The sequence below is a fragment of the Triplophysa dalaica genome, chromosome 13, assembly GCF_015846415.1.
Source record: "Triplophysa dalaica isolate WHDGS20190420 chromosome 13, ASM1584641v1, whole genome shotgun sequence".
In the NCBI taxonomy this organism is placed as follows: Eukaryota; Metazoa; Chordata; class Actinopteri; order Cypriniformes; family Nemacheilidae; genus Triplophysa; species Triplophysa dalaica.
Window position 1 is genome coordinate 20,908,560 of NC_079554.1, and position 12,095 is coordinate 20,920,654.

The window sequence follows — 12,095 nt, forward strand, 5'->3', positions numbered from 1 at the left end:
CGCTGCATCGTACGTCAGCAGTGCCGCCATATTGGGGAGGGAAAAAGGAACAGCGTTTTTTTCTGAATGAAGCCTGTAAATTACATAACGTTTATATATAAACTTATTTCAGTAGATTATGATCTACGTAGGGTAAAAAACGTGTTATAATGTTTTTAAGAGACTGAAAAAACAGTTCACAAAATAACGTTACTGTCCTTCATATTTCTCTCGTATGTGTTTATTGGCCTTCCCAATATGGCGGTGGCATCACGCTGGAAACTTTTGGCAGACAAGCAATACTCACAATTCATTTAAAACGCACAATTTTAGTTTTCCTTAAGGCAATATTATCACAATATAATCTTTTGGAAATGAAATAAATCTTGTCTAATAACCTTCAGTTTTGTGTTCACACAAACGAATCATTCTCGAACTGCGAGTTTTTGCACCAGTATTATTGATAAATAAAACCTGTACATTAATGACATCACGGTTGTAGACTTTGCATGTTATTGATATCACGGTTCTTGCCGATGACAGTGTTTTGCAACACCTCTAGAACTCTCCCACCTGCAAAGAATTCTTAGTATCCAAAAACACACATTTACATACATACACACACACACACACTAATTTTTTATTCTGTTGGCACAGCCGTACGGTGTTCTTCTTGTGTAAGCAATTCTTATACGAGCCTCATTAATTACTCCTGTAAGGTCTCTCAGTGAAGTGAAACTGATGTGTTGATGGAGTCTCATCCTGACCGACAGTGAAATGATTTTAAAACATGCAGGTGAAAGTGTCTAACGGGCCTTTAATTTATCTGTATCGATTAGCTTGATTATTCATAGGCATAAATAAAAAAATCTCTTTCCCAGCTGTCTTCGATCTCAGAAGAGAAATCACACCTGGATCTCACTATCTAATTCAAATAATATTATTCAAAAATATTTACTAATCTCTGCATTCTTGCAAGCAAAAATAAGATCTTAAGCCCTTTTCATATTTAACTTGCAGATTTTTGTATACGAAAAGAAAACAATCAGACTGCTATAATGAATTTGTTCATTAGGCATTTTTCTGTTTGAACATGAATCACAATAATCTCCTTATGTTTGTGAATATAACCCCAACCAGTGTTTTCTTACTGCTGATGAAATTCACTTTCTGTGTCAAAGCAAAAAATCAGAAAGGAACTATTATCTATTCTATTCTATTCTACTCTACTGTATTCTATTCTACTCCACTCTACTGTATTCTATTCTACTCCACTCTACTGTATTCTATTCTACTCCACTCTGCGGTATTCTATTCTATTATACTCTACTCTATTTTTTTTATTCTACTCTACTCTACTCTATTCTGTTCTACTCTACTCTAGTCTACATTACTCTACTCTACTCTACTCTAGTCTACATTACTCTAGTCTACAATACTCTACTCTACTCTACTCTACTCTACTCTAGTCTACATTACTCTAGTCTACATTACTCTACTCTTCTCTACTCTACTCTACTCTACTCTACTATACTCTAGTCTACTCTAGTCTACTCTACTCTGTTCTACTCTACTCTACTCTATTCTACTCTGTTCTACTCTACTCTACTCTACTCTACTCTATTCTACTCTGTTCTACTCTACTCTACTCTAGTCTACATTACTCTACTCTACTCTACTCTACTCTAGTCTACATTACTCTAGTCTACATTACTCTACTCTTCTCTACTCTACTCTACTCTACTCTACTATACTCTAGTCTACTCTAGTCTACTCTACTCTGTTCTACTCTACTCTACTCTATTCTACTCTGTTCTACTCTACTCTACTCTACTCTATTCTACTCTGTTCTACTCTACTCTACTCTAGTCTACATTACTCTACTCTACTCTACTCTACTCTAGTCTACATTACTCTAGTCTACATTACTCTACTCTACTCTACTCTACTCTACTCTACTCTACTCTACTCTACTCTACTCTAGTCTACATTACTCTAGTCTACAATACTCTACTCTACTCTACTCTACTCTACTCTAGTCTACATTACTCTAGTCTACATTACTCTACTCTTCTCTACTCTACTCTACTCTACTCTACTCTACTCTACTCTACTATACTCTAGTCTACTCTAGTCTACTCTACTCTGTTCTACTCTACTCTAGTCTACATTACTCTACTCTACTCTACTCTACTCTACTCTAGTCTACATTACTCTACTCTTCTCTACTCTACTCTACTCTACTCTACTCTACTCTACTCTACTCTACTCTACTCTACTCTACTCTACTCTATTCTACTCTGTTCTACTCTACTCTACTCTAGTCTACATTACTCTACTCTACTCTACTCTACTCTACTCTACTCTACTCTACTCTACTCTACTCTACTCTACTCTACTCTACTCTAGTCTACATTACTCTACTCTTCTCTACTCTACTCTACTCTACTCTACTCTACTCTACTCTACTCTACTCTACTATACTCTAGTCCAGCGGTTCTCAATCCTGGTCCACGCGACCCACCGCTCTGCATATTTTGTGTATCTTTCTTGTTTAACACACCTGATTTAAATCTCTAGCTCATTAGAAGAGAGCTTAATGAATGAACCGCGTTCCGATTGACGTGTTCCCTGAACTGTGTTCATTGCTCTCTACTCCCTGCACACATGAAATCGGCTGACGTTAATTTAAGAACACGAAGAACAAAACTTACTACGGAAGATTGAAGGGTAATTTAACCGTAATTTTGAGATTTGCGCAACATTATCCACATTTCGAACGGGATTTATGGCAGAATATCTAGTGATGTTTACTTCGCAGGGCTCTTATGGGCGTATTAAACAAACCTCCGAAGCGGTAGGAGAAGCATACAAAATATGCAGAGCAGGGGGTCGCGAGGACCAGGATTGAGAACCGCTGCTCTAGTCTACTCTACTCTAGTCTACATTACTCTACTCTTCTCTACTCTACTCTACTCTACTCTACTATACTCTAGTCTACTCTACTCTACTCTATTCTACTCTGTTCTACTCTACTCTAGTCTACATTACTCTACTCTACGCTAGTCTACATTACTCTACTCTACTCTAGTCTACATTACTCTACTCTAATCTACTCGTGGGATGTATCTGTGATGTGTTTGGTGTCTCACAGATTGCTCTTGGTTAATTACAATGGAGTCAGTTTCTTGTTATTTGTGGCTGTCAGGGTGACAGTTTAACTCACAGACACACCTCTCCTGATTTATAACATCATGACTCTTGACTGATGCTTCTATTTAGCTCTCATGCATTTTTAGACGGTTGTCACGAGATGAGTGCTGTGTGTGTGTTTACAGAAAACATGTGTGGTGTAAACGGGACCATGTGGAAAAATAAAGAAGTACAGCATTTTAGAACTAGATTCTAAAGAAAATGTGCCAAATGAAATATGTAAATTATGCCAAAGCAAAACTCAATAAGAAAAGATCCTTGTCATCTATTCTTTCTTCTGGTGTTCTTTAAATGAGGCTTCTTGTGATTATAACATACATGTATGTAACAACGGTAATATTTTTTATTATCAATTGTAAAATCGCAGTTTTACAAGAAGTACCACAATAAAAATATGATTACTGTAACAATACCATGTTTAATTTTAACTATGGGAATCATGTTTTCTTGTTTTATTTGAGGTAAAACCAGGTTAAATTAAAAAAAAAATTAAGTACTTAAACACACACTTTGTTTTATTGTTGTCTTTACAGTGTTTATTTGAAAAAAATAATGCATATGTGTACAATCAAACACAGACATTTCCAAGGTGATACTTAAATTACTGTTGTTGGTGAAAGCTTCTTATGCATTTATAAACCTTTCACATAAAGAAATAAAACCGTCTGTCTGTCATACACATTCCGGAATTCCAACACTGCTGAAGAGATAGGGCATTTCTGTTGTGCACAAAGTGTTTCCATCATTATTGTAAACTTAATAACATCTGATATTCACAAATACACACAGGCAACATGGAGAGAGATTAAGCACAGCCATCACCTCTGAAGTGTCCATTGTGAATGAATGGTCAAGGTCACTGTTGATTCAATTTACTTTTATTATTATATTATTTTTAAGTGTTAGTCAATCAAAACATCAATCAAAACATTCTGTTACGGCTATAAAAGATATTTACACTTATTTCTGAAAACAGATATGAATACAGTTACGTTGTCTGTTGTCAACTGAGCAAACATTTTCAGTTTGGGGTGCTGGAAGGTTAATGTGGTAAAACACAGTAAAATGGATCAAACAAGGCTTGTTATCAGTTGGTAGTTTTTCGACTCAATTTAAGTTTGCTCTCGGACGTAATAGGCTGGTTTGGCCGCTAATCTATATCGCTTTATAAGAACAGAGCGTCCAGTTCTGTTGATATGATTCAAAAACTAACACACATGGTGACTGATAAAACAAACCCCCACCTGCTCTTGTGATAAGAAACCACTAACTCCATTCAACACGACATTTCGACTAAGCTTCCATGAAGCTTCGGCTTTTTGTGCATTTAAAATAACATCACAAGATAATCGCTCAGGAAATAGTATAGTTGATAAAACGCATTCATTCTTTTTATCAGAATTGTCGATGCGGTTTTTGATATTTGCTTTTTGCGGATACTGTTTGATATAGAAAGACCTTCTTTTTTGACCTCTACTCCAATAAATATGCATTATAGTACATTCAAAACAATCTCTGAAATGTTTAAACTTAAAAATGTGTAGCATTTTTTGTTTTCCCTCATGTTTGTTTCTTTGGCAAGGCAAACACCCCTATGGAGACACAACATTTAACAAGTTAAAAGCTAAAAAAATCAAACAATGAATGTCTTCAAGTTTCAGGTCACCGAAACGCTTCCATCGAGCTCTCACTGATATATTTGACTGATTTCGTTTTTTGAGCTATGTGTTGACCTTTGGTCCTAGTCTACACGCATCTGTATAGTTTGGTATATTTCTTGTTTGATTTATTACGAGTGGTGACAGTCTTTTGTTGCACCGGGATTCACAAACAATCGTCCATCGGCAGACCTCATCGTGCGGGGGTGGAGTCACCTCTGTTTGATGCTTCAATCGGAGCAGACATCAGGCATTGGCCTCTAGAAGTTCCAGGAAAAGTTTGTGCATGGGGACGCGTCCGTCCTGTTTGATGCTGCAGAAATGTCGCACGGCTTTGGCAGAGGTCTGACGGAGGAGAGGAAGGGTCATGATGAGTTTTCCTGCCCGTCGAGGGTCTTCCGTGTGGACAACGCTCTCGTAATCCAACAGGGCTTCGTGAAGAGAATCCTGAAGAACCTGGACTGCCTCCACATCCTCTATATGCATCGAGTCTAAAAGAAGAGAAAGAGAGAGTTAAAATTTCAATGTGTATTTTTTTCTATAAGACTGTGTGCATGTTTTACAGACTTTGTGTTTTCTGTATATTCTGTTCAACCCTGTTATGCTGTTACATTACTTTAATAATGGTCTTTTTAACATCATATTTGAGGGAGCATCATCATTTGTCACAGCTTCATGTACAATTTTTGTTCATTTAATTTTAAGTTAAGTTCAACTCTGTTAATGCATATGAAACATTTCACGCTCCATCTTTTTCCTTGGCACAATGTACAAACATATTTTGTAATGCATTTTGATTTTGTAATAAAAAACATGATTTAGTGTAGTTTTGAGAATGGTCCATTAAAAAGCCCATATCGAAATAAAAATAGTAATATATTTTATTTACCCGAGTTGGCGAGAGCGATAGCCTTCAGGATGACAAACTCTTCTCGCTCCAGTCCCATGGATCTGTACCTGCGCACCAGCTGTAAAATGGCCATGTGAAGTTCCAGCAGACCGGCGGATTTGGCCTGTTCAGCATCCATAATGTAATCGTCCGCAAAAACCAGCCTGTCCTCGCAGGGCAGCGATCGGAACACCACACGTAAGATGAGGATCTCCATCCATGCGCTTTGCAGTAAACTCATCTGGTCTGAGAGACAGAGGCTGGAAAAGCCTGCGGGAGCAATTGATGAACAGATCTCTGAAACATTTATGTAAATAAATAACTTATTACCTCAGTAACTAAGCCCGACTAAATGAACGCAATGTGCGTCACATCTTAATGGCTTTTTCCTCCAGCAGTATGCCCACTGTTTACACAGCTAAACCGTGCATACAGTCAGAACTCAAAAAGCTTTTCGTAGGGTGGTGTAAACGTAAATTTAAGGATTTTAATTTTCCGTCAGCCCTGTTGACTGGTTTTTTGGCCTTTAATGTCAGCCATATTATTGTCTTCATGTTCTTCATTTATAAAGATTGTGTTGTTTCAAGACTGGGTTCAGCACCTGGGGTCTATCCTGCCAAAACTGACACTAAATATTCCACATTTATGCATTTAACAGACACTTTCATTCAATGCAATTCAAACTATATTTTCTCAGCATGTGTGTGTCAAACCTACGACCTTTTGCGCTACTGATGCAATGTTCTCCCGATGCAAACACAATTATAATCAGTTAAACATTAAAGTAACCATTTACCTATTTAACTAAACAATGTATCAACCAAAGAGCAAAATCGTCTAAACAAATGACCAAACACCTACATACCAGAGCAACTCAGCATTTTAAAAAACGAATAAACTAAACATTTAAACAACTATTTAGCTAAAGCACACAATGCACCTTAAAAATGTGCTACAAAAATTCCGCTATTAAACCGAAGCGAAATGAATCGCCTAAATAACCACAAAAACAACAAACAGATAAATATACAGGCTTTGAATCAGATAAAATCTTGTCAATTTCAAGCTAATTTCCACAACAATTTCACTCCGAACTGAAACCCCATTGATGAACGAAGGCTCTGTGTGTCCTGAAGAACAGCGTCAATGACAGACAGAATCGTTCTCTCACACTTAATTAAAAGCGGGCGATTGGTTTGGGGGGGTCAGCGTGCTTTATTTCATTTTATTCACCCATCACTGATGTGTATCACAGAGCGTGATGACTGCTGTGTTCACGCGGGTGACGTTCATTAGCTGATTGGATCTGCGCAGATCGATGGAGATTCACGCTGCGCTCTGGAGATGCAGCCGTATTGACATCCGCAAAAAACGCATTAACAGAATCAAACGACCCTCGTGACACTGAGAACAACACAAACAAAACAACCCTGCAACTGTTTAAATCTCCAATGTCATCTTCCTTTTATCTTCAGCTTGAAATGGGAAAGAAAAGACAATAGCCTGCTGCTGTCACACACAAACAAGCACACACATAGCGATAAATAATAATACTTTCTATTGTCTTTATACTGGCCTAATGATATTTTTTCTAACACCTCCACAAACACAAATCTCACCAGACATTATTTAGTATATTTGTTATTCAATTTTTCCTGTTTAGGCTGTATTTTTTTGTACTTATACTTTATATTTGCAGGTGCTTTGAGGTTTTACTATCCTTCAGGCATCCTTTAGTGTCCTCGATGTAGGCAAAATGTGAGCCACAAGCACACACACACACCTGATTTTGTGGTTTGTTTTGTAAGCATTACTACAGAGGTGAGTATCAACGCAAAAACAGGTGCTGGCCGGTTCTGTGTGTGTGTGTTGTGAAGTTACGCCTGATCTCTCCACCCTCAGGTGTTTTCCAAAACACACACAGGAACTGCAAACTAACAACAACGTATCTCTTTGTATCCAAAACATAAAGATCAAATACACATACACACAACACGCCACTGCTGTCAAAGCGTGTGTGTGTCTCTCTGACCTGGTCAGGGTTTTCCAGTTTATGTGCACTTATGAGGGTCCGTTAAAGATAGTTTTGAGTACAGTGTGTACCTGGTAAGTGTTTGGCCCAGCTGATGTTCAGCATGAGTTCTCTGTCAGCGAGGTCACACAGTGTCGTCAGAGCTTTGATGTCACCGTCAGGGAGGGCGGGGTCAGGCATGGCACACACCCTTTCTGGCTCCGCCTCCAACAGGAGGTTAACCACCTTATTCTCCTCCTTACTGCTGCGGGGTGCTACGAGAGACACACGTGGAAGGAATTAACACACCTGCCTGCAAAACGATGACACACAGATTCGAGATTTGTCGAAGTTCTCACATGCGTTCCTGTGATGAAGTTGTACGCTGAGGCAAACGCTGGAATTGGAGTTGGTTCTCTTGTATTTCTGCCGTCCTCCTCGCACCCTGTCCAAACGCACACCTGCATACACAGGAAACATGAACAGAGACTTATACACAAAACATACACAAAAACAATTACCGTGGTACTGATTGTAAAGAGATTTATGAAAGTGTGTGTGTGCATACATGTGTGTGCTTGCATGTGTGTGTGTTTCTAGTTTAAATTGGGTCTGACTCATCTGAAACTTCTTTCATTATCCAAAAAAAAGGACAACAACTATAAAAATCTGTATGTGTGTGTCTTCTGCAACAGAAAATCCTGAATAAGCAAGTAAATCAGGGCAGCACCTACTCCACACCTGCACACACACATACGCACAACATGGTATTATTTGCTGACTACTACAGTTTTATTTGAGTATGGATATTATTTTTATTGAAAATCTCTCTAGGCGGTGTGTGTGTGTGTGGTGCGAGACCTCTTGAATATAGCTGCTTATTTCAGAACACCTGAATCCATACACTTAAATACGACTATGAATAAGATATATTACATCAAAATACATTATATAATAAAATATGAATCATGTGTATGTGTGCAGTCTTTGGCTCCCATTACAAACTAAGAGGAACCTCACGAAACCACGCAGAACATATCCGGCCGCATTTTTTCATTTGTATTATTTTCATGTAGAAAGTAATGTTATAACAATTTTTTATTAAGGGTTTTGTTGTTTGAAGAGTTCAAAAACAGATTTTTTTATTATTTTACACCACTACAATGGGAATTGGGATAAACACTTACCTTCTCGCAGCATCCCCACAGACAGACACTTAGTGAAGCGACAGGCCTGACAAGACTTCCTCCGTCTCTTAGTGATCTCACAATCCCTGCTGACCGAGCAACTGTACTCTATTTTACCTGAGACACACAGACAGAAATCAGACAGATGAGTTTAACCTCTGGCAGTCTAGGTTTAACCTCTGACTGATCACAGCGGTTACATCATCATCCTGTATTTTACAGTAAGACATGGGAACCATGATGTCTAAAAATAACACAAGCACAATTCAAGCCAGAGACAGTAAAAGACAAAGACAGATTATTTGCAGATAACTGAACAACAGAAAGCATAATACTCATTGACCAATCAGAGTGGATTTGCAAATGATGCAATGTGATTTCTTTAAGTCCAATGTGATTTATCTATTTGAATCTATTTAGCCATCATGACCTCACTTTAATCTACCTTCAGTTTTGTTCGTAGTGAAGCAAAGGGTGAAGACAATCTTTCAAACCACAGCATAACAAATACAAGGAGTATAAATTGTAGTAAATCTATATGCCTTTAATTTTAAAAGATTTCTCAAATAAATTAATATTTGAATAGATTTATGAATGAAATAAAAGTCATTTTTGACATTGCAAAACCGATTGAGCTCTTATAATGAGAAACCTAAACGTACAAAACAGACGTCCTTTGCAATCTGACCTTGAATGGTACGTTTAAAGAACGCTTTGCAGGCCTCGCAGGACGCCACCCCATAGTGAAATCCAGATGCAACATCGCCACACACCAGGCACAGACGTTTGGTGGCCGAACTCAACCTGTAGTCGCTCTTCACCTGTGATTCCTCCACCAGCCTGAAGGGGGCGCCATTAGGACTCAACACTGCCCCTACTGGAAAGTCCAGACCGGTTTGCATCTCTTTAGTTACTGAACTGTAGCTGCTTCCAGCATCTGAAGATGCCCCTGGACTGTGCTGGGTCAGACTGTCCAGTGGGGAGGCGGGGCTCGATGGTTCTGCCTTGATGTAGGTGGGGCAGTGGGTGTTGATTGACATCATGTCTAAAAAGCTTTGGAAGCAGAGAGAAGAAGAAGTAAAACATTGTATGCATTTCATTTCCATTACTTTGCATAACATTATAACAGTTCTATAAAAATGACTGTAAAATGAAAGTAAATGAAACTTCAACAGTGAAGTTATGTCAACCACATCTCTCTTTTTAGTTTTCGACTCACACAACGGCAACTTTCCTTTTTATCAGCACAAGTTTTCAACAATGTCAGTTTTGACCGAGTGTTTACAGTACACACAGCACCTGAACACACCTGTTTTTCTCACTCTCTCACACACGGTAACGTGATCTTAAAGCCCATCAGGGTTTTGTTTGGGATCAAAGGAATTACTCTTGACTCCATCACCGGCTCTCAAATCCTATTGCTTTAAGACGGTCAGAGAATGTTGCCAGAACATGTGCTTATTAAAGCTCCCTGCCTTAATTCTTCAGTAAAAACACAGCAAGATCATACTATATATATATTATAAGAAATGTGATTATTTCTATGATTTTTGTATGGGTTAAGTGATGACTGGACTGGATTCTGAGTATACTTCACTCTATAAGAATTGAAAATCAAGCATCATAATCTTTTCTGCACCATTGAACCAGTGACGAATCTTCTATATATCTATATTTTCAATTCTTTTATACTTCTTCCTTCCTTTTAAAGTTCTTTGTGAAACTTAAACAAGTGCTTTGATGTCTTGTAAATCCCCTTCTGATTCGTAAGTACACTAAATAATCTTAATGATCAATTAACGAATGCTGTGTTTAATATAAACTTCCTCTGTCTGGTATTTGTTCTGTTTGTTTTATCCACAGACCTTATTTGATCAGAACTGTGATTTTGATATGATTCTTTTGAATGTTTTCTGTCTGTGTTTAATCCTGAATGCAGATAAGATTACAGCAGGACAATTCACAACTACACACATCCAGCCGGACAACTTTTCCATCGTTTCTACAACCTGGGCTGCATGATAGACGGCCAAACACTACATATTATAAGAGTTATATGCGATGAGAAAAATACAAAGACATTAAGAAACTGTGATTTAAAGAAAGATTCAGTATTTTTTGAAATAGTAGAATTTCTAAAAATAAAAGTATGTCTTAATATGTTTATCAATATTTGAAGTATGACTTATGCCTCCAAACTCTTTATAAAATCTGAACTTTGGTATTTTGACAGATCGAAAAAATCTTGATATAATTGAGTCTTAAAAACATGTGTTTACATATAAAATAAATGAGTATATATTATTATTGTATGTAGTATAATTTAAAATATAATTTTTACATCATTTATTAAATGCAAATCATAGGCTATGTCTAAATGTCTGTATGTCTTTCACATGTCTCAGAGATTCAAACGTATATTAAACTCATAATATAAAAATCATAAATCCTAATAAAAAATTACAAACCAAAGATTCCATCAAAATCATACTGAAAATCATAAAAAACATGACATGTTTCGTTATTCTAAAACCAGGTGAAAACAATAATTGTTTGTATTAATTGAGGAATCATATTATTATTTAGTACACTTTGTTAGGCTGCTTTTCGACAGTTAAACAACTTTTGCAGCACGATTCCAACAAATACAAGAAGATAAAATACGTAATACATAATTTATCCTCATAAAAAGCTGTAAAGTAATACAGATTCTTACTTGGTAGGTTCAGAAGGAAAGGAAAAAGATTCCGGCTGATAAAACTGCACTAGATCCATCAGACAGCTCGCGATCAAACCACAGCCTCGTTAAAAAAAGAAAAACACGAAATATCTCAATTATTCTCCTTCAGTAATGATGTTTAACTGTAAAGATGCTCGTCTGGTCTCTGTATCTCTTCAGTGTGTTTCTGCCGCTTCGGCGTAAAGGCTTAAACCAAACCACCGCTCATGAATATTAATCAAGTGTTTGACGTTTCCCCGCCCCTTAAGCTGACGGACCAATGGGAACGCCTGTTTGTGAATACTGATAGAATTCGCGCAGGTGAGCGTCGGAGCTGCAGGTGGCGTTTCGGGGTTCGAAATGACACGTTTTTCAGATATGTGTTCATGAAAACATTACATTTTATTTTACATCTACATTCATTTAACTGGGTATTGAA

The 12,095-nt window shown here is 37.5% G+C and overlaps 1 protein-coding gene across 1 annotated transcript; it reads right to left on the reverse strand.

The window, feature by feature from the left end:
- Positions 1-3,674: 3,674 nt before the first annotated feature.
- On the reverse strand, positions 3,675-11,812 carry esrrgb (estrogen-related receptor gamma b). The gene is made up of 7 exons (XM_056764318.1): positions 11,654-11,812; positions 9,626-9,990; positions 8,938-9,054; positions 8,110-8,211; positions 7,843-8,025; positions 5,740-6,009; positions 3,675-5,341 (listed from the first exon to the last, which is right to left on the reverse strand). Exons 1-7 carry the CDS (start codon positions 11,710-11,712, stop codon positions 5,097-5,099), a joined length of 1,341 nt encoding a protein of 446 aa, XP_056620296.1. The 5' UTR covers positions 11,713-11,812; the 3' UTR covers positions 3,675-5,096.
- Between the last annotated feature and the right edge of the window lie 283 nt (positions 11,813-12,095).